Below are 24200 nucleotides of genomic sequence, written 5' to 3' on the forward strand. Positions count from 1 at the left end.
AAAGCTCTGTTGCTGGCACTGGTAAATAAGGATCGAGAATTCCCCACACTAATCGTGTGCAATTCCTTTTACTGTGTACAGTCATACAATAAATACTTGCACCACTGGGGACAAAATGGGTTCAAAGATGCAAAAGGTGCCACAATTAAGCACACAACGCTATGGGAACAGGTAGTGGAGTTGAAAAACGAACTACCAATAGCTCACGTGATACACACTGAGTCATCAACGTGATGGCGTTCACATTGAAGGGAATTCATTGGCTGGTGAAGCCGCAAAGGGGGCTGTACGCACGGCTTCCGTAGCTGCAATCACTCATTCAAAAACGAGAATAGACGGTGAGATTATGGTTGCAATTATTTACTACACACAATAAAACGGCACTACCAAAAAGATTTCCACTCAAGTACTCCTACAAGTTAGATGCAAATAACATTCCCTTTGCTCAAATGCCGGGAGTGGGGGATAGAGTAATACCAAATATGGATCGCAGGTTAGGTATAATTCTAGCAGCACACAAGGGTATATGTTCTGCACACGTAGGAGTTACAGCGACTGTTTCCCTACTGAAACAACGCTACTGGTGGCCAGGATTAACAAAGCAGACTAAAGATTATGTCTTGAAATGCGACATCTGTCAGCAGATGAAAGGCTTCACCATAACAAGTCCAGTGCAGAAACCATTATTGATATCAGACAAACCACTCGCGTGTGTTTATTGGACCACTGCGGCCCCTTACAAACAGATGGGGCTTACAGGTTTATCATGGTTGCAGTAGATTCCTATGGGTGTGGCCCAAGCGCTCGGCTGACGCTCGAACGGTTATAAAAGATTTGCCGGTCTTTATCGGGACATAAGCAATTGGCACATTACATTCTGACCTTGGCCCAGCGTTTAGCTCTAGGGCTTACAAGGAAGCCATGGGAGGTTTGGGTGTAGCATTGCTGTACTCCTCTCCATACCATCCCGAGGGAAGATCGGTAGTAGAGAGGAAAAAACGGGACTTAAAGCAGTATTTAACAGCTATATTATTAGGCTCGGGTGAGAGTTGGGTAAATCATTTGTATGGAGTTAAACGAGCATTGAATAATATGCCAAGAAGTTCTCTAGGGGGTGTCACTCCTTATGAGGTCCTATTTGGGAAGAGAATGTGGGTACCTGATCTTGATTTTGAAGGCACAGTGGAGGATGTAAAACCTTTTGACATCCATAAACATTTGGCTGTTTTACAGGAGCTAAATCAATTCAGGGCACTACAAAGCAATGCCCAGGTAAAGCGGACCACCACTGGGGAAGTCAAGTCAGTCACGGCAAGACCTGTCTGGGTCCCTAAAGTTGGGGGGTCTGGTCAGAGAGAAATTGTGGACAAAAAAGAATTTGGGTCATCATACAGAAAGCCTGTACCTGTCCTGGCCGTTGAAGGAACAAGAACTATACTTCTGCCACCTCCTGCTGGAAAAAAGGAGAAAGGGTTTGTCTCAATAGACTTAATCAAACCACACTATGTGGCAGATACTGAATAGTAGACCTCGTGGACTTCGGTGTAGCCGGTGCCCTCCTTTCGCTACTATACAAGAAGTTCAAACAGAAAGACTTATCACGTTTGATGAGTCCCCTGCACAGAATGATGGACTATGCAATAATGCCATGGAACTCGTTCCTCTTGAAACTGAAGTTCATAATCCGAATCAAAACCAAAATGAAAGACAAATTTTAATTCGACCAAACACAGATATCTACATCAACATGTCTCAACAAGAGCAAGCTATAGTTTCCACTAGACCTGCGGAAATACTGAAAATTGATCGAACTGCATCTGACTACTTCATAGACTTTGAAACGTTTTCTTTGGATCCAAGTGAACCTGAAACGATGCCAACCCAAGAAATACGCAACCAGCAAATTAAAGATTTTCTGAACTTTCTCAAAAAGACTTACCTGGTATCACCTTGGATAGTACCAACACCAGCACAGAAAAATATGTTAACTAACACCAAACAGATTTATTCTGCTTCCTTTATTGCCCAGTTGTCTGAACAAGGTTTTGACTTATGGAAAGACACTATAGAATTAAAATCAGTCTGGGGTACTAGAGACTGGCAGGTCCAGGGAATAGAAGCGCTATTTAGATCATGCCTCATTCCTCGGCAAATCATGTTTTTGAATGACACCGTGCAACAAATGTCCTGTCTTGGAATAGCCAAGAACAAAGACTTGATTACACCTCGGATGCCCACACTATCACACACCGAAGGTAACATAACATCACAAGAAAAGGGATTACGTTAGAAGAGATCATGCAATACAATAGATCAGACCACGATTGGAAGGGATGGTTGATTTGGCCCACAGACACCAATAGATGTCAGGAAAGATTTATGGGTAAAACCAAAGGGTTTAATATCCAAAGGCCAGATCCACGCTATGTATAGAGAGAACATCCAGGGGTAGTGACAGTATACAGTGTTGGGAAGTTATGCCTCGATTGGCTAAAAACCTCAACACTGTCACAGGTGAAACAACACTTATCCTTACTTACAAAGGATGTGGGTCTATGGGGACTTTTTATTAGGTCCTAGAAAGCCACGTCAAAAACGTTTCTATTATGCTGTCTATAATGAAATCTGGAAAATATCACAACAAAAGGCCGTGGAGAGAGTATGAGAAATAGATCGTATAAACCTAAAGAAAGCTCTAGCAGTGGTTGACAATGGTTTAACTACACTAACCTCCAGGATATATTCACTGGGCAACATTGTATCTTCTGCAATAGCTATATTAGAGCAGGATGTGTCCATGTAACAACACGGGCAATCACAATTGCATTCTATTATATTGTTAAGCTGGACGCTGCAATCTTTGCGCGCAGGCTATGTGCTTTGGCGTTTCATTAACAGTACATCTCTGTTTTCTTCATACAACTTAACAGAACAAGCCCTGGCATAGCCAATAGGTCTCGCCTTTGGGACCTTTTACGTTTTTAGCCATGCAGCACATTATCCTGGGTGCTACAACATCTACTGAGCCCCAGTTCCATGACATACACATTTGAAACTCTCAAGCAGTGCACTCAGACAACGTATTTTTATAGTGCTTCAATAGGGGATGATGGCAAATCGCACTTTAGAGCTGGAAGGCAGCAGGTTAGCAGAGCCACTGGAATTAGCCAGGAAAAGAGGACCAAAGTATGCAGTGCGTTCCACTATAGCATTATTTATCCATTTTGACATTTGAACAGACTGATAGTTTGAACAGGTACACCTTATCCGTACCAGTTCAATACAGGCATAGAGCAATCAGCTGTTATACTAAGCATTGAGCCGCCAGTTGTATCTGTATTACTGCTGAGCCCTGAGAAGCCCAAGTGCCACCCCCCGCTGCACCAGACCCGTGCCTGGTCAACTGCAATTCGAGAGAGTCCACTGATGTTTATTTCGTCTACCTTGGAGAAAAGCATCAACTCCAGGGGATCGGAGGAACTCTCCAACTGTGGGAGCTATGTTTTACAAGAAAGTCTGGGGGAATTACTAAGCAATCATCTTGTCCCGGGTATACAAAAACTATCCATTTGCCTAATTGTTTCTGGTTCAAGAAATAGTTTAGAACTGCCGCACAAGCGTCGGTGAACCATCTCCGTCTTTCTGTAAGTTGTGCTTTTATGATAGAATACAAACTCACTGAAAACCGTGCCATGATATGGCAGTAGCGGTTTTACAACTTGCAGTCTTCAAAACGTTCCAGCCATTAATGGTATAGAGGGCATGCCTCCCGGTTCACTGGAGAATTACATTTAAAAGCATGTGTAGAGTGCTTTGATGGCTGGATCGGAGACTGAACCTCTGACAGCTCTTCTGTCTGAGCCCTTATACAATCTGACTTTGATCAGGTTCATGTATGAGGCTTAGGAGAATACACCTTTTTGGTTTAGGCCACCCTACCTACCCCATGTTCCTGCTGAAGAGGAAACAAACTGAGAATGACTGCTGCTTTCACACCTTGCAAGCATTCTCTTTCAACTCCGAGTAAATACTGGTGCTGAAACTGGTTGATGGGGTAGTATTCTGTTTCTAGTGGAAAGAGTCCACCTTCAGAAGAAATCCTTCTGTATAACAAGTTACCATGACAAAGCACTGAAATTGGCTAGATTACTCAGTTTATTAACCTCACAACAGCATTTGATGACATCTGCATGTCATGGCAAACTCGGTCTTCCGTTCTCCTAAGGTCTGTAATGTGGGGACCATTACATTAAATTAAGGAGATAATAACACCTGTTATGTATAGCATTATTTAGGAAAGCCCAATGCAATATATAAAAAAATAGTTATGGGCTATTTACATCAAGCATGTGCTGATGGTGAAGCTCTTCGCCGGGTTTAAGAAGCTACGATGGAGAAGGAAAGATTACCAATTATATAAAAGTTAAAAGCAGAAGGCAAACGAAAATGTTGATTTTTAGGTTTGGGTTGTGAAAGCACAGCTATTAAACAGACCTAATAACAATATACAAATCGAGTTGGCTTTGGGCTTGCCCTTTTCAACCACTGGCCTTCTTTGACTCGCCACGTTTAGCCATTGGTATGAGACTTCTCATTCATGTCTTAGTTTAGCCCAGGGGAGTACTGATCTCTCACCTAATGCTATTGGCTGTTTGATTTAACATTTCACTTTTACTTGGGTGCTTGAAGGAATAACTCCATTATAGCATCTACTCCTGCTGACTCCTTCATGTATGTCTCGCTCTAATGTGCTAACAGCTACATTTGTTAGCACATTCAACCAGGCTTATTAGCTTTGCCAATGCATGTTTGCTTAGCACTGTTGACGAAGCAAGCTATAGGTGATAAGAATGCACTTCCTGTCTTTCTCCGATGCCTCTTCCGGTTTCAGTGATGAAGCATGCTACAAAAGGGAGGGGAGTGCAAGTCAGAAAAATGCTCACAAAAACGTTTAAGATAAGATTCAGGGAATTAATATGTGACTGGAAAATCCAGCAGAAGTCATTAGAATACAGAGGAATAATGGAGTTTACTTGGGAGGGAAAATCGAATTTCCTCTTCTGTTCCGAATGGATGCACTCTAAATGGGGGTGGGGGGCAGTGATGGCGAAAACTACGCTTTTGGTAGAAGTGAGAGGGGGAAAAAGCTGATAATAAAATAACAATTATGACTCTGGCATTGCCATTGGTATAAACCACGCCAGCGCTTTGAATCGACCTTAAGGAGAAACATACAAAATACCTTTGTGGGCCGGGGTGACGGGGACACGGCAGACTGTGTCGTTTTGTGGTACAGAATTTATGTAGTGCTGCAGAGCCCTGGCGATTTGACCTGTCGACTCTGGAAACTGAGTTCTAGTTCCTCCTTCCCTCTTTACTAACAATAGTCTGATCAGACGTTATTGCATCTGGGTGGGCCCTGGACTTGTATGCAGGACCCTGGAGATGGTTGTAAGGGCCCGCCGCTAGCTTCGGCGCTATAATTACACACTGACGTTCCGATTCACAAGTCAAGCTCCGAGGTCCATCAGGCCTCTAGGCAGGGGCAGGGTGCACCCGCCCGACTGGCTAGTGAGTGACAGCCCCACACCAGCACAACAGAGCCCCACCGCCTCTCACCAATCAGTAACCTCTAAATATACGAGGAGGGAGGGTGCTGGCCACCCAGCCCCCCAGGAGCACGACAGCTTGCTTCATTAAAAATGGATGGGGGCTAATGCCTGGTAATGGAGATAGATTGGGGGAAATCTGAACAAGCCCAGACCGGGGCCGTAAATAATAGATAAGGCCTGGAGTCAGGATCTGGGATTTGGAGAGCTAGACCCAACAAAGGGGCCTGGGAGGGAGGGGCAGGATGTGGGAGTAGGGGTGGCAAGGGTGGGGAACATGGAGAGCCAGTAGTTGGGTGACAGATAGGAAACGGGGAAGTGGGACAGAGAAGCAGTCCCCACTGCCGCTCACTCCAAACTAAAAGAGTCACCCTTATGCAAAAGAAAGGGACAGGGCAGTGAGAATCATGAACAAGCCTGGAAGTGGTGCACGTGCGCTTCGAGCAAAAAGGAGACGGAGAGGGCGGAGCTAGTGAGTGGCCGGGACGTGTGGGCGAGGAGAGAGGCGCGCGCGCGCGCACACGCGCGGGCTTGGGAGAGCAGTCTGCTCATTTTCAAGCACTGCACTCGTGCTTGTGGCGTGCTCCCGCAAGGTGGATGCAGCCACAAGCACGAGTGTGTGCTTGAAAATGACCAGAGCGACGGCTAAAGGCCTTCCTATGCAGCGCATGCACGATGCGTAGGCGAGACCTAAAAACAGATAGAAATGGCACAAAGGGGAGCAAAATATACAATGCTGCGTATTGAAAAACTGGATAGATTAGCCTTTACAGTGGCAGAATCACCGTCCACAGAATGGTTAATCCATGGCCACATAACTCTACCGGTCACTACTTTTCAATATTGCCTTAAACAAAAGTAGGCAGGAAGATATGAAGAAATGTCATACCAAACTTTATACACTCCGTATTTGGAAGAATTTTTGAAAGACAGCCGCTGATACTGTTTCTAATAGCATGTATCCTGATTGTTATTTTTCTGCTACGCAATTGATGTCCCAGTCACCAAGGAGATGGAAACAGTACTCCTGGAGCAAAAATACCATGATCGCATGGTACAAAATCTAGGCGCACCTCGCCTCAGAGAATTAAGTGTGTCTTGGTTCCTGTCATTAAGACCAGTCTGGATGGACTACATCTTACCTGTCCTCCGATGCCTGTTTTGCGGAGAGGAATGCATGTTGGATCTCTGTCTGACACTCCCATCATGTGCGCAACCGAACATTGATGCTTCACTGGACCTGATAACGGCCCATGTTCTGCCCCCATGTCCCCAGCGTATTCCAATGTTGATGGCGGCATTCCAAGAGCCACCACAGGTAGTATCGGCTCCTGTTGGTATGGACATCAGCTCCTCCTCTGACACCCAGGCCTTGGATGCCGCACAGGCTGCCCCAGCATCGGCTGTGGACAGTACGAAAGATCATCTGTGCTCAATTGACCAAATCTGCGAGGTGTTACAGGGACCGTCGTATGCGGAGGCATGCAACAATAATTTTGCGTCTACCAGCCAGTACACAAACATTTGACTCATTCGGCTCGTCGTGAGCTGGAAGAAATTCTGCCTTTTAAAAAAAAAATCCTGAGATTGGAACTCCAAAACAAAATTGACATTCTTTTTGGGCATGAATGGCTTTCAAATGCTTGTAGTAGTTCGAACTATACCTACGGACACATTAGAGCTATGGCTTGAGTGACAATTTCCTTTTCACTTGAATTGTTTTTTTTTTTTTAACAAAACTGATGTGCTTTTGTAGTTATTTGCATACCAGTCCCTAGTCAGCCGAGTAGTACATTTGAAATTTACTTTGTCATCTATTCAGAAGAGGAGTGGGTGTTATATTCCATATAGGTACCCTGATATAGCGAAGTAGGAGGCACGGTCCTGTTTTGTTCTCTCTTTTTTACCCTTACAAAAATTCAAAGGGCCTAATAAGGATGAGCTCTTTTTTTATGAAGTCCTAAAACTCATACTACTTTGAAGGACTTTGTGAACTCAGCCAGACTTAATTCTGAATATTACACACAGCCAGTTTTCCATTAGATAATTAGGAAGAATACTTTCATTTCTTAGTCCTTTTACTTGATCGACAAGTGAACACAAATAATTTGACAGATTGATTGAGTGGCACTTTAGCTGAGAAGCTTGTTATTTAATCAGTTCTATCATAGAGGTAAGTACAGGGTGAATCTCATGCCAGAAAGTATGACCTCCTGTGGTATTATCATTTAGTACCTTCCCCTTTGTCTTTATCTTGGAAGCGAGACAAGCTGTTTGATAAGGTGTGATAACAAGCAATGCTGGTTTAGAATTCTCTTGCAACAAAACCATTGTTCACCAAGCTCTCCCCTTGCGTGAGCTACTTATGGAACTCACCAGTGCCATTTCCAAACAGGACTCAAAGTGATTCTCAGCAAATCATTAATTTGAGTAAGGATATTGTTCTCACATTAAGTATACCCTGCACTGACACTAGTAGTCTGCAACTCCTGATTTAGATGTTTCTTGGCTAGAATGAATAGAATTGAATTTTTGAATTGTCCTTGTTTAGGATAAAAGCCCAGACAACCAGCGTGAGAAAACGGTCTACTGTCTGCAAACTCTGCAAGTCCAGACAGCGATAACAGATTTTAGTGGGTCATGTGTTGATGGCTGTTCTGGCATGGCTCAGGGTCCTTTTGCCCTCTCCTTGATGAGCCCAAAGTAATGTGCTTACTGCTTTTTTTTGCATTTGGCCTACCTGTCCCTGATAATTTAGCAGCCAGGGGCAGCTCCAAATACTCAAGATGAGGTGAAGGTGGCTACTAATTATAAGCACTGGGGTAACTACTGTAAACAGCAGGCAGGTCATCGATGCACCATTGAAGATACACAAAGATGCACAACAGGTGAGCAAAGTCAAAGTACCAATTCTAATATTGCCCCAGGAGCAGCTCTAAAGAAATGGCCAAGTTAATTATGGCCATTAGTTACTACACTCCCCTGTTCTGAAAATACTTGATAGAAAGGGCATGCAATGCAGCCATACAAAGATGCAATAATTTACCTTAATTTCCATTGGCAATTACGGCCTTATTCTTTACTTATTGTCTTCAAACATTTTCCATTCCGACAGAAGAGATGCCAATGTATTTTTCTGGACAACAGAATGGTGGTGCATGTCATGGTTGGCTATTGAATTTATTTTGATAATTTGCTATACACCTGCATAGTTCAGGTTGAATGTGCGTAAAGAATGCATTCTTAAATAATGGTCCAGGAGCAATGTAGATAGCAAGCAGTAGACTAGGGTGGCCAACCATCCCAATTTTTGCGGGCTGTCCTGCAACTGAGTAATTTGTTCTATGTTGTGCAATCAGCTAGTACAAGATGCCAAATGTCTTGCTTTTTGCTGGTCAGGGGATGGTGCATTATAGGGGACTTGCAAAGCCCTCTGAGAAGGCAGATGAATCTACTCAGAATTAATCATTAACGCCACGTCATGAGCCACGGTTGAGCTGTGCTCATGACGGAACGGTTCCGTCATGACTCCGCCCAGTTGCGTTATCCCCCCGCACAGGCGGGGAAACAGCGCCGCGTGGGCGGAGCGGCCGCCAACGGTCGTGGCATGACGGAACCGTTCCGTCATGAGCACACGGCAACCGTGGCTCATGACGGAGCGGTTCCGTCATAAGCGGGGAAGGGGTTAATTGGGAAACGGTGAGATAAGTGAACAAGTACAGCAGGATACCAACTCTGACCTTGAACAAGAGTTGTGCAGACTGCATGCGAGTGCAGCTTTTTCTGACATAGTAATGGAGGCAGGAACTGCAGCTTTAGGAACGAGATGAAATACTCAGCTACAAGTACTAGACATAAGAGCTTCTCTGTAGCTGATTACTTGAGAAACAACTGAATTCAGAGGCGAACAATGAGATTAATAGAAGATATATTTCATGGTATATATTATTTGAAAACACTGTAAAGGAAGCAATGGTCCTCAAATCAGATAAAATAATCAGCAATATGAGAAATGACAAACATTCTCTAATAGATGGTGTTTAATATTCAAGGGAGCATGTGAGTATGTGCTACATACTACAGAGCTATTTGTAAACTGATTAGAATGGACGCATTAATACCCAACATGGTGGACATAGTAAGAATGTGTTACTAGCCTGCTTAGAAAACTACAGTGAGCAATGGAGGTTACCTCTTCTTTACTGGACTATGCCCTTAATGGTCTGATGAAGTACAACAAACTCCAGGAGGGTAAACATTGACAATACTATAGAGGCCATTCAAAAGCAACTGATTTGGTTAACATGCTAACATAGTCTTTCCTCTTAGTAAGATCGCTCTGAGAAAACCAGTAATCAGTGTTGTAAGCAGACTCTCTATGCTGTCACTCTTTCTTGTAGAAGGACACAGATGTGATGTAGTCTCGGTCTTTGTTTAAATTGGACAAATAAGAGGTCAATTTTCCATAAAATGAAATGTTTTACAGTTTTGCTTATTTGCATTAAGAAGTAAAATTGTATGTCAGATAAGAACATTTTGGCCACCCTATATTTCTAACACGAGGATCCATTCATGAACTTAATGGAACTAACAAGATACTGCCTTCAATAATGCCTAAAGTTTATTTCTGACCTGAATCAGGAAGGCACAAGCACCACAAATTAGGAGAAGATACATGTTTGCTCCCCATCCCTTGTGGATGGCAATTATATTAACTTTGTGTCATCCAGATTACTTTGAATGGAGTCCCTGTGTATCCTGAAGGGATAAAACATTCAAGACAGCAGAACAAGAAATTGTTTGGCACAGCAAGATAGATGCTACTATGGCAAGACCAGCTTACCCTCTCCTCTTTTGCACAGATGTAGGTGAACCATTTGAGGCCAGCAGCCACGTGGGTGATTTCATCTGCATAGATTACTTCCAAAACCTTTACTGATTCCTCGTCCCTTTGTGCAGCAAATCTTCTCAACGTCTGTGGGTGCACATCCAAACCCCTGAAGGAATAGATAAACATCTTGAGGTGGTCTTCTTCAGAGTAGAGCCAGAAAGTAACATCCAAACCCTGCACTTGATACTTTTGGAAAATGTTCTTTACAAAAATATGCATGTTAAAAGTGTAAAAAGGTCACCTTACAATAACCATATGCTCTGTGAAATCCACCCATACAAAACCTAGTAAAGAGACAGACGGTGAAAGACCTCTTAAGGCTGGGCAAGGTCTTGTGTTACCTAATTACTGGGCTGCATTGACACAATCACCAGGTAACAAAAACTAGGAATATGCACTACTAGGAATTTAACATTTAAGTGGTGTGATAAAAGTGATTCTATAATTCAATATAGAGGAACATTTGACTAGAATGGACAGTGAAACATCTGTGAGATTATCAGAGGATACATGGTTGGCCTACCCAGTGCTGTGCCTGTCCTTACCTGGCTTCATGCACCATGTGCACAATGGCTAGGCGTGCAAGGAGGTTATGTGAAGTATCTGCAGCAGATTGCCATAAACCTAAAAAAAAAAAAAAACGTGTTTCAGCACATCTCTTAGTCATTCACAATTGTATTTTACTGCCAAGCACAGGGAAAGCATAGAAGCATAGACATTTGCACCCGTCAGGTCAGAAGCACTCAATATCCCCTGTGAGGCATATACATGGTGTAGGTTGAGATAGCAATGTATTAGAAAGAGAAATACCAAAAATATGTTAGTACCTGTAACATGCAAGGCCACAGATCTTCTTAAAATAGAAAATCACAAGCCTTCTACTGACAATATTTAAGAGTAGAGAAGTGAGATTGCTTAAAATTAGAACTGAAGAGTTCAGACTTAAGGGGCAAAGACACAGACATGCCCTTGTAGAGCACTGGCAAAGCTCCACTTCTCGGTCTCTTAAGATGGGTCAAAAAATGGTGGATGCCACGTTAAGATGCCACAAAAACAAAAAGGTGACGGAAGGAATGCTTGAAATAAATTTCAACCAGTGGAGTTCGCTCTGAGCCACATTCCAGACTATCGTGTTTCACTATCTGTGCCTTTTTAGATAGAGACCGGCAACCTTATGCAAATCAGTCTTTGTCCAGCTCCAATAGGAACAGTCCAGCCCAACCGCATAGGTCAGGTCCTCTCCAAATGGGAACACAAGCAACTCCAGACCGGTTGTGACCTACTTAGGCCTCATTATTATTATTTACTCATTTGTAGTGCGCAGTGAATCATCCCCAAGGGGATCTCTCGGTGCTTGAGAAGAGATCAGTTCATGGGCAGAGGAGTCTTAGAACAGCCAGGTCTTAAGCAATTTTTTTAATTGAAACAGGTTAGAGCATGCACGGATCTCGTCCGGGAGACAGTTCCAATAAACTGGGGCTAGGTGAGAAAAGGCCCGACCTCCCATTTTGGTTTTTTTAATTCTCCGCATGCACAAGAGCCTGCAGTTGCTGGATCTCAGCTGACGCATGAGTAGATATAATTCGAGTTTCTTCTTAAGATAAGAAGGGCCCGTCCCATGGAGCGATTTAAACACAGTACATAAAAGCTTAAAGATTGATCTTTTCTGATGGGAAGCCAGTGTAGTTGACGTAAAAGGGGTAGAGATGGAGTGCGTGCCGGTTTATTGAGGGCCAGGCGGGCCGCAGTGTTTTGAACTACCTGCATTTTAGCTAATAAATCTTCCCTTATTCCGACCAGGAGAGAGTTGCCATAGCCCAGTCGACTAACCAAGAGTGACTGTATAAGGATTTTTCTTGCAGCGAGCGGTATCCACGGGAAGATTTTTCTGAGCATCCTCATTATTCCAAAACAGGTGCCCAACAACATCTTAACCTGTTCCTCCATGGAAAGTTTATTATCAATTCTGATGCCTAAGTTCTTGGCACAGCTTTTCAGGGAGGGCGCCTCTCCTAATTCTACTGGCCACCATTCTGGGGTCCAAAGTTCCTCTGCTTTACCAAACAGCAATATCTCTGTTTTGCTCGAATTGAGCTGGAGCGAGTTCTTCCTCATCCATAGGGCTATGTTGGACATACAGTGTTTAAACTTTACTTTGGTCACTACCGGGTCCGCCTCTATTGGAACTATCACCTGCGTATCGTCAGCGTACGATATGGTCTCAAATCCGCAGCTCCTAACGATTGAGGCTAAGGGGGCCACATATATGTTAAACAAAGTGGGACTTACAATAGATCCCTGTGGGGACCCCTTTATCTACAGGAGTGGTCTGTGAAACAAAGGAGTCCAACTGGACACATTGTGATCTGTCGGTCAGATGGCTTTGAAGCCATTTAAAGGCCATGCCTCCGACACCAATCTCTCGGAGCCTATCCGAAAGGATACGATGAGAGATGGTGTCGAAGGCAGCCGACAGATCAAGAAGAACAAGCATCACCGGTGATCCTTTGTCCAGTGACATCCTTATAGTGTCAGTGACTTCCCGCAGTGCAGCCTCGTGGAATGACAGGCCCGAAAACCCGACTGGGATGGATCCAGAAGGTTATTCTGTTCCAAATGGCCAGAGAGATGGCAATTGATTATTGTCGAAATGAAAAGGGGTGGAGTGATCCACACCTACATGACGCACAGCAGTCGCACTCCGGAGAGTTTTCAAAAAATAGTATGCAATTTTAATCAAGCTGTTGACAATGCTGTCATTTCAGAAAACACCAGAAGATTCTTATCAGTTTCCACTCCAAAGACACCGCATATTTATATGCTCCTTAAAATCCATAAGCACTTGAAGAATCCACCTTTTCGACCGATTGTAGCAGGGTGTGGATCCATCCATGAACCGATCGGACAATTTTTGGATTACTACCTACAACCACTGGTACAATCATGGGTAACCTATGTAAAAGACACCACAGATTGCCTCTTAAAATTGAGAACATTAAATCCTCTTTTGAATGAAGACTTTCTACTGTGCACAATAGATGTGGTAGCACTTTATACTTCGATACCTCACAATGAGGGACTTGAAGCAATCGAATGGCGACTTTTAGACTCTTCCCTAGAGCGGGATTTGAGCGTGTTTCTACTAGAGCTCCTACATTTTTCGCTGTATCACAGCTACTTTCTTTGGCAAGATGAATATTATCTACAAAAGACAGGAACCACAATGGGATTTCCTGGAGCACCCGCATACGCCAACACCTTCATGGCGCACTTTGAATATCATCATATCCTCCAAAATCCGTTATGGCAACAACACACGATACTGTTTCTTCGATATATCGATGACATTTTGTGCCTTTGGAGGGGTCCACAAGAAGTTCTTGAAACCTGTATCCAACAGCTAAATCTTTGTAACCCCAGAATACAATTCACACATGACATACAACCGGAAAAAATACATTTTTTGGACATAGAACTTCGTAAGACCCAGGAAGGTATACAAACCTCAGTTTACAGAAAACCAACTGATGTTAATAATGCATTACATTTCTCCAGCGGACATCCATTCTCCTTGAAAAAACACTTACCGATCTCACAATTCATCAGAATAAAGAGGATCACGTCAAATGATCTAGAAAGCTCACAACTCATCAATGAACAAAAGAAGCGGTATAAAGAAAGAGGATACCCAGATGATATTCTAAATGAAGCCGAGAAGAAAATTTCCAACAAAAACAGAGAAGATCTATTACTTCCAGCAGGCAAAACCACATCACATCGCGAAGTATGTGTCCTGAAATATTCCACTCAGGCATCTCACATCAAGAAAATAATCAATAAACATTGGGAACTTGTTACGTCAGAAACTGATTTTATAGATCTCTTTCAAGGTCCACCGATATTTGCACATACCAGGTCTAATAATCTAAGAGAAATCCTAAAATTCAAACCTTCAAATAAACAACTCAAGCATAAAGGCATGCAAAAATGCCACAACTGTGGCCAATGTGGTAATGTAATGGTGGGACAGACTTTCAACCACCCTCATACAGGAGAAAAAATTCCCTTGCGACATTCATCAGACTGCAACACAGAAGCCGTTATATATGCGATACAATGTCCATGCGGACTTGTGTATGTAGGCAGAACTTCGAGAAAGATAAAAACAAGGATAATAGAACATAAGAGCACTATTCGCAATAAGAATTTTAAATCCTGTTTGGCCACACATTGGATAAAAACAACACACACAATACCCCAGCTACGTTTCACCATCTTAGAGAAAATTTGTACCACATCTTGCAATGACCCTCACAACACGCTAGCAAGAAAAGAAACGTTCTGGATAAAAAAATTGGGCACCTTAATTCCGGGGGGGGGCTCAATGATCACATTGAATTCTCTTGTTTCTTATGATTCATGTTTATAAATGCACCCCATTTCTGAACGGCAGACTCACGCTCGCCCCGCAGGATAACAGCTCTGTGAAGGATTTGCACTCGTCTCATACATTCTAAATTTCTGGTTCTTACTATTCACTGGAGTGACCCATGGTTTTTAGCAGGGCTTGAGTACACATCACCTTATTAACTAATTAAATTCACTACTTTCTTTCTCCTCATTGACACATACGCGCTTATATTTTTGTGGCTCCCGCAACTTACTGGAGTGCCCAATCGCTTTCAGCAGGTCCTGAGACCATATTACCCAACTATTCAATTCACGATTTTATTATTTTTTTCTCTCTTTCCTTTTCCGTGGTTAGTAGGATGGCATACGTTTACACGACACTAACTAACCGTTTAGGATTGTTCTAAGCAACCCGAGTTTAATAAAGTTTTCCATAACAACTCAGGCTGCCTATAAAAACAACCTTTTTTCATGACTCACAATGATGACGCGTCGCTGTTACGAACGCATCAGGATTCCCACGTCTCACGTTTCTTGGATCTGTTGACGGGTAAGCTACGCTACCTGTTGATCTTTCGTTAACGTATTGGTACTGTGCCGGCCACACACCGAACTCAACTAAGCTCATTTTATCTTCTTAGACACGTCCAACACTTGAAATGGACAACATTTAAGAACACTGAAGGGTAAGAATTGACTGCTTTCTTTTGACAGTCACTTTTTTTTTATAAAGTCGTTTGCGCACGTACAGGATTCTCGTACCTTTTTAACAGCCGGATACTGCCACATGATCACGGTCCCTATATACTTGTATTTGTTTGGACCCCTGAATGTGAGTACGATACACTTACTTCATGGTTTTCACACTAGTGCGATTCGACTTTGGTTCTCTCTTTTTTCGGTCGTTTCTTGCACGATATTCACTAGAATTTTCCTTGGACACAGGTTGCGTTGATCTTATCACCCGTTTCCTGCACATTATTCACTAAAACTTTTCTTTGGTCACCAAGACTTTCTCTTCGCTTCTGAAACACACCGGGCTACTTAAAAACAACTTCTTGCTCACTCACACACTTTTGGCTTTGAGTGCAAATCCTAGTATTACTCATGTCAACTAAGTACGACTGTTTCATTTTTATTGTAGTGTTGTAAACGTGGAACTGCTTTCTGAAGCACATGAACTACATCCCCTGAAGAAGGGTTAATAACCCGAAATGCATTGGGATAAAAGTTAAAATACTGATGTATTTTGAAGTTTAAGGAATCACATTATTCAGCAGATTCATTTTGTTTGTCAAGTATTACAGCCATGAATTATGTTTCATTTACTCACAACGTATGTTTTATAATACGCTTTTGATTCACGTTATGTATTTGAATATCAAACAATCATGTTATTTTGAAATATTGGTTGATTAAAATTGCATACTATTTTTTGAAAACTCTCCGGAGTGCGACTGCTGTGCGTCATGTAGGTGTGGATCACTCCACCCCTTTTCATTTCTACATTGTTACAGATAGGGTCAGGGCTGAAACCCTAACACATGACAACACGCTGATATCAGTTATAACAAAGCCTACTTGTTCTTATATCATTGATTCTTATTCAATAATAGGTGTGCAGGTACAACACAATCTTTACAATTGATTATTGTCTCCATGATCTTCCAACTGCCAGGAAGAAGAGAAATCGGTAGTTTTGTAGGTCAGTTGGATCTGCCAGAGCCTTTTTCAGTAGTGGTTTAATATGTGCGTGCTTCCACTTGCGGGGAAACTTGGCTGAAACTAACGAGATGTTACAAACTTCCGCCAACGCATTAGCTACGACTGGAGTAAGTTCTGACATAACGGCAGGGGGAGTCGGGTCTAATGGGGCACCAGATTTCACGTGCATTAATAAGGAGCTCACTTGTTCACCAGTGATGACAGGGAATGATGCTAGGCTAGCGGAGCACGGGTTTCTCCAGAAGGAGGCTCCCTCGTGAAATACCTCCCCTGTCCCAAAAGAGCGATAGATAGTATCAATCTTTTGTGTAAAATGAGTGTCTAAACCCTCGCATAACTACTGGGAAGGCGGAGGTAGCGGGTTATTAGCCTTCGGGTTAGTGAACTCTTTAAGGAGCTTGAGAAGCTCCCCCGAGGAGTTTTTCGCTTCTGTGATCCGTAAGCCAAGGTAAGCGCGTCTAGCTGTATTACAGCTTTTTAAATACGCTCTATGAGACACCTGATAGAAGGTTTTATCTGGCGTAAATTTTGATTTCCTCCATTTTCTTTCCTTGATCCAACAAAAGGTCTTCTCTCTCTTGAGAGTATCTGAGTACCAAGGGGCTGGAGCTGCCCTGAACTGAATTTTTACCCTCTTAAGCGGAGCAATGGCTTTGAGGGCTTCATTTACTGAAGCCTCGAACCTTTCTAAGGCTATATCGCCATCTTCACAGTTCGTAAACGAAGGGAAGGTATACAACCTCTTAAAAGAGGAAGATGCTACTTTCCTCCATGGTCTACGGAGATCTCTGTGCCCCTGCGGTAGGCTGGCTGGTTTCGTGGGCGCCCAGGAAAAACTTAGTGCCAGATGGTCGGTCCAGCCTAATATCTGGGGGGGTTCTACTGTTAACTCCGAAATGTTGGTGAAAATAGTATCCAACACATGTCCGGCAGCATGAGTGGGGCTAGAAACTCTAGAAGAAAGATCAAGTGACTCCATGGCTGCAACTAAAGCAGCAGACTCTGCATTGGACAAAACATCCAGGTGATTGTTAAAATCCCCCACCAGGAGGAACTTATCATTTTGCAATATATGAGGGGCCAATCTTTCTAGTAATGAGGTACAGAACTCCTTCTTATTACCTCCCGGTGGATGATAGACTAAGGCTCCTGCCCATTAGATCGCCTGCGCTTGCTCTACCCTAAAGATCAATAGTTCTAGATTAGGGGAGGACAGTGTCCAATGTCTTGATATAATAAGGTGAGCGTGTGGCAATGGCTAGACCTCCGCCCCTCTTGCCTAATCTATCCAGACCTACAACCGCATAGTCGGTGGGGAATACAATTGCCAGTGCCGGGGTAGCGTCCTTGTGCAGCCAGGTCTCAGTAAAGAGACATATGTCTGGTTTTAAATCCTCTAACAGGTCCCAGATTTCTGCCACATGTTTAGGGAACGATCGTGCGTTAAGATACAGCCCCTGAAAGTGAACTGCTTGCACATCCTTACTATGCTTCTCTCCCCCAAAAAACTGCTCCTTACATACTCGATTGTTCAAGGAAAGGGGGTGAACATGGCCAAGTGTTTGCTGTTGTTCGGCAACAGACCAGCCACACTGTGGGCATTGCCCCAGAGAGATGGCTTTCTCTGTTCTTGGGTTTACCCTGCACCTTGTGAAGGGGGCCAGATACCCCCCACCTTAACAACGCTTCTCTAGAGTAAGTCAGCCTGGTCGACGGCAATACCAGTGGGACATAGGGCAGCATCTTCAGGCAGCGTCCAGGCGCGGACGGGCTTGCTTTCGGCTTGACAGCCGCACGCCCGCTGCACTCGCCCGCTGCGCACCTGCGAATGCGATCGTTTTATGTCCCCCGAGGGCCAAACCACTAGAGCGCTAACCGCTGCAAATGGCGCCCAAAGACCTTACAGGAATGAAATCTGCAACCTCTCTCCACTCAATCAATCGACTAACCCGATTGCGGTGGACCGGAGAGGTGCAGAAGGCTCAAACGAGTGACTCAGGTGAAATTTTGGCAATTTACAGTCTCCCCAACAGCATATAATACAGAACAGTTAAAAAATTTAATTTAATAGAGCGCTTGAACGTAAGGCAAATAATCAAAGATTTCTGTACATAAAATACCTGCTTCTCATCTGCGAGCCTGCGAATGCGATCGTTTTATGTCCCCGACGGTCAAACCACAAGCGCGCTAACCTCTGCAAATGGTGCCCAAAGACCCTTGCAGGAATGAAATCTGCAACCTCTCTCCACTCAATCGACTAACCCGATTGCGGTGGACCGGAGAGGTGCAGAAGACTCAAACGAGTGACTCAGGTGAAATTTTGGCAATATAAAGTCTCCCCCCCACAGCATATAATACATCACAGTTAAAAATTCAATTTAAAAGAGCGCTTGAACATAAGTCAAATAATCAAAGATTTCTGCATGTAAAATGCTTGCTTTTCATCAGTGAGGTACAAATGCAGTAGTGTAACACAGTGAGTATGGGACCACACGTCAGAGCAAACCCATCGCACTTAGGGCGTCAACTGCAAAAAGAAAATAAAGTGAAGGAAGGAAGGAGTGACTTCATTTTACCCATTGGCGATCGTCTGCACCACATTCCAGACCACTGTTTTTGACCACTGTGCCATTCTAGACAGAGCCGTGCCTCATACAAATCAGTCTTAGTTCTGCTCAAAAAGGAACAGTCCAGCCTGAACTGCTAGGCCAGATCCCCTCCAGATGGAAACACAAGCAACCCAGGCCTGTTTCAACCCACTTAGGTCTCATAAGCAATGTTCCCTCTAATTGTTTTCCTCTGTGTGCGGCAGTGTAGGGTTTCTGTGCGCTGCAGCCATGGCTATGTGCACCAGGAACCACACTGCGCGTGTGTGCAGCGCCAAATATCAATCCAAACTTTTGATTAAAACCCTAGCAGCCCAGGTCTGTTAAGAAGAGACATTTTATTCCTCTGTCTGATGTAACATTTCCTGTACATTGATTTACACACTATGAATTAGTGTCTCTATGTAATGTGTATGCAATGTAAAGTGCTTAACACCTTACACTGGTATGAGTGGCACTATTAAACAAAATAAATATGAAAGAGAGAGGGGTTATGGAGACTTGAGGGTCACTGTTAAAGGTTGGTAATGAGAGTATCCGTGGCGGAGGTGGTCATTGGGGCGCCAACAAACTTTGTCACACCAGGCGCCACCAGCACTAAAGCCAGCCCTGTTCAAATGGCACTAATAATTACAGTGAAAATTATGAAAATATACCACGTTACAATTTGAAACCTTGGCAGCTACGTTGCTGCATTTATTTTCTTAATAGGCTTGGGTTGCGGGGTGCTCGTGTGCATTTGTTAAGGTTTTCGTGTTAATTGCAGCTAATGATGGGTGCTGCGATTAGCATGAAAACTTTCACAAATGCACAGGGACATCTTAAGGATTTTAAATGCCCTGGGTCAAACTTATTTTTGGGGCCCCTAATTAGAACCGCTTTGGATTTATGATCCACTTTCAGCTTTTTCATGTCCTTTTTGGCCAGGTCACCGACACTGCAGAGGCACACTGGTCCAAATTCTAAATTTGCTTCCATCTAATATTCAGGGATAATGGTATGTGCTTTCAAAATTGTAACATAGCCTGAAGGAAAAGGAGAGGAGACGAGTGGGAAATAGGATTTTGTGGCGAAGAAAGGGGGAGAAAGGAACAAAGTAGAAAAAAAGTCCGGGTGCAAAGACGAGAAATGGGGAAGGGGTAATGGAGAAATTGGTAAAAGAGGGACGGAAAGAGAAAGGCAGCCAGAAGCTTTGAAGAACGGAGAATGGAAACTGGAGAATGGAAAACCAGTAAGAGAGAAAGCAAAGAACGGGAAGTGAGAGGGAAATGGCGACAAGAATGGGATGGGGAGAAGGGGAAAGTTGGTAAACGTGGAGCAGGACTGATATGAGGAAGAATTAAAAGAAGACAAGGAGACGGCGAGAGCAGCTGGGGAGTGGAAGAAAAAAGAACAAAAGATATGTCAGAGAAGACAGCGAGTGTGGTATGGCAATGCTTCAGAAGTTGCGTCTCTGCATATCGACATTGGGGGGGTTCTATAAGGAGCCTTTTTCGCCATCTTGTCATTTCTAAACGCTCGCTCTATGTAACCGTGCTCACCTGAACGAACTAAGAAGGGTAGAAGGCTGGTTAGGCCTTGCCAAGATTTTTTGTCTTGCCAAGATGCAAGTCTGATCAGATGGCAGTTGCAAGTGTGTAAATGACTGATCCATCTGTAGGGAGTATTCTCTTCACTAACACTTGCGTCCCATCTCTTTTTGAAACTCAGGGGCAGCAACATCGTCGTGGTGTCACCAGAGATTTAACTGGAAACTTTTTCAATATTACATACAAGCCATAGTTGCTGCTTATTTATCTTATGCAACTAACAACCACTGACAAAGCGAATAGTCCTAAATTGTAGGTATGAATTTACTTGTTGTATCATATATCTGGATGCAGTGACAGAAACAGCAAGATACAAGTTGGGCGGTACACTATGCCAAGTACAGATTTTTAGCTTATGTGTCTTAAGCCATGCCCTTAATTACACTGGCCATGCCCCTTTGCGAGACCCCCCCAGTTTTTTCATCCCACTTAATGCCCTGGTTATGATGTTACTTTTTGTATCATATATCTGGATGCAATGACTGCAACAGGAAAATACAAGTAGGGTGGCACACTATGCCAAGCACAGAAAAGTGTAAATCACCCCACAGCTGTGCTCTATTAATTAATCAGTTTTTTTTATTTACAGACTTTTATATAGCGCTGGCTAGACCCGAAGGTATCAGAGCGCTTTACATGAGGATCAGCGAATGACAAGTTACAAAAAATCACATTACATCCTGTCATAGCTCACAGTTTAGAGGGCGCACCAAACACTCCAACATAAATCCAAAGAAAGCAGTTCAGAAGGTCAGAAACTGGCCAAATAACAAAAGTACTATGACCAGCGCTTGATGGCAGCAAAAAAAGACCTTGAAGAAGAATGAAAAAAGACTGCTCAGCTGCAATTTGATATTACTTAATTAAAAAGGAAATATGATGAGAAACAGCGTATTTAAATAATGCCCTGCACACGCAGCTTGCAGAAGAACATCAGCAGAGAGAAAATGAAAAAAAGCGTATGGCAGAAAAAGTGCAGAGGCTGAAGACCGAAATAGAAATAACCAAACAAAAACTTGAAGAGGAAAAGGAACTATATGATGCCCTTTCATCTCAGGCTGAGGTTCTTTTAAAATGTTTATCGAAACAACAAGAAGAAAATAAGAGGATCACCTTTCTGGAGCAACAGATTCAGATATGTACGTCGGAGCTGGAAAACGAAAAGCTGGATAACCAGAACACACAACACCAGATATACAAAGTTCGGAGAGAGTTGCACAAGGCAAAAGAGCAAATGCAGTTGCAGCCAGTGAAGCACCTCCACGAATTTCATTACACTGAATCGCCTTATAATCTCTACGCCGATTTTGATGACTGGTTGAGGATCGGTACCCCAAATCCATCACCCCGGCGTTCAAACCTGCTGGACGAGAGCTTCCTGGAGTGTCCGAAGTGCCAAGGCGCAGTATCCCACCAGCCAGCACAGAGAGCTCCTGGCACATATTGATTTCTGCGCCGACAATGAAGCCAAGAGGTCTTAAACTCGTACATGCACTCCGAAACTTTTTTACTTGTGTTTTTAAACGATTAAGTTGTGCGTATATAGGCCATCCATGGCGTTGCATTTTCAGATTTGTTTCTGTTGTTTTCCGGTGTATAACTGGGTGCATCTTCACGACTGGTTAACTGTTCATGCAGCAAGTTTCTTCCTAAATTGGTCCTTTAACCAACTCGCAGGTGGAACAGCAGTCCCTTTAAATTGTTTTATATCAGTTTTTTTATTTGCCATGAACTACTGAATTATGCTTGTTGCACTGTTGTATAGTATTGCAGTCCATGTAATCTCAAGGCTGATCTGTGCATTTTCTTCTGGTTTCTTTGGAAATAAATATGATTTATATGATGATATAACTTCTCTGTATGTATATATTGTGGCGTCAATAAAATTAATTAATTACGTGATCGGAAAAAAAAGAGAAATTCAGCAAGTCTACAAACATGATGTGTGCTTTTCACGCTGTGTTTGTAGAGTTGCTGCATTTCTTTTCTTAATAGAGCTCTGGGCTGCGGGGTGATTGTGGGCCTTAGTTAAAGATTTCAGGTTAATTGCAGCGCCCGTCTGGAGCTGCAATTAACCTGAAAACTTTAACAAAGTCACACAATCACCCCGCAGCCCAGCTCTGTTAAGAAGAGAAATTCAGCAAGTATACAAACAGGACGTGTGCTTTTCACGCCCTGTTTGTAGACATGCTGAATTTCTTGTTACCTAAGCATGGCTGCGGTGCATACTGAGTGCTTTTGTTTAAAGTATTCATGTTAACCGCAGCTCGTGACGGCGCTACAATTAACATGAATACTTAACAAAAGCACTCAGTATGCACCGCAGCCGGGCTCTACAAAAAAGAAACACACGTTTTTCGCGCCGCTCGCTTTTTAAAAGCAGCGGCGCGAAGGTTCTCGTTTGATGTGTTGTGTGTGCGCGCTCCACACACAGCACTGCGCGCTACAGATAACAGAGGTGCGTGGGCGCGCACCCGCGCACGTTATTGGGAACAGTGCTCATAAGTAAGGTATAGCTTGAGTTGTATAGCACAGTGAGCACAGGAATCACGCCTGGGCAAACCCTTTGCACTTATAGCATCTACAAAAAAAACTAATAAACAAGGTGATGGAAGGAATGCACTATGGGGCAAGGATATGCCTAGACCTGGGTCCCATGGTCATTGTGCCACTGCAACCAAGCTACACCAGACTGATGAGCCCCAATAATGGAGAAACTAGTTTTGTGGTGCTCGTGTTCTGGTTCAGGGAGGACCTGGCCTGGCAAAGTAGGTTGGACTGATCCTATTGGAGCAGGGTCAAGAATGATTTGCATATGACTTGGTCCAAACTGAGGTGGCATGGTGGGCAAAGAACGATGAGTTGGAATGCTACCCCAAGCGATTACTAGTGGTTAAACGGACAGCAAGCATTTCTCCCATCATTTTGTGTGTGCTTGATCTTTAAGATGCCAGCCATAGAACACACAGTGGAGAATATAAAATGCTGCAGCGATCTTTAAGATACATTTGCTTTGGGCAGAGAAACGTGAAGAAAGTTTAGCCTTGCTAGAAAAAAACACTGATTTGTGGACTCAAGATGGCAAATTTACATCTCCACTTTGAAATGGGGACAGACTCTTCCTGAAATCCCTGAACAGCATGAAGGCAGAACGACACTAAGTAGAAGTGACCAATTGTGTGCTAAAGAATCATGTCCCCTTTCTGAAAATAGTTGAGCAGAAAAAAAGAACAATAGGGTTAGAGGTATGCCTACATTTGGAATGAAAGCTCTAAAGGCAATAGGCGCCGGGAAACCTCCGGGTAGCTGTTGCGCCATATAAATTCAATAATAATAATAAGTAATCCAGCAAATGAAAAGAAATAGGTGG

At 43.4% G+C, this 24200-nt stretch overlaps 1 protein-coding gene and 1 pseudogene across 1 annotated transcript in view; one reads left to right on the top strand and one right to left on the bottom strand.

Annotated features, from left to right (window-relative positions):
- Positions 1 to 24200, bottom strand: part of LOC146860652 (uncharacterized) — a 172781-nt gene that overhangs the window by 34404 nt on the left and 114177 nt on the right. The window contains exons 9-10 of the mRNA XM_085644579.1: positions 11046 to 11124; positions 10453 to 10606 (exon numbers count right to left, since the gene is read on the bottom strand). Of these exons, the coding sequence (XP_085500705.1) occupies positions 10453 to 10606; positions 11046 to 11124 (233 nt within the window). The remainder of the gene's footprint in view (positions 1 to 10452; positions 10607 to 11045; positions 11125 to 24200) is intronic.
- LOC146860653 (centrosomal protein of 55 kDa-like) lies at positions 12878 to 22311 on the top strand (annotated as a pseudogene).

This window comes from Triturus cristatus, chromosome 3_1 (assembly GCF_964204655.1).
Source record: "Triturus cristatus chromosome 3_1, aTriCri1.1, whole genome shotgun sequence".
Taxonomy (NCBI): domain Eukaryota; kingdom Metazoa; phylum Chordata; class Amphibia; order Caudata; family Salamandridae; genus Triturus; species Triturus cristatus.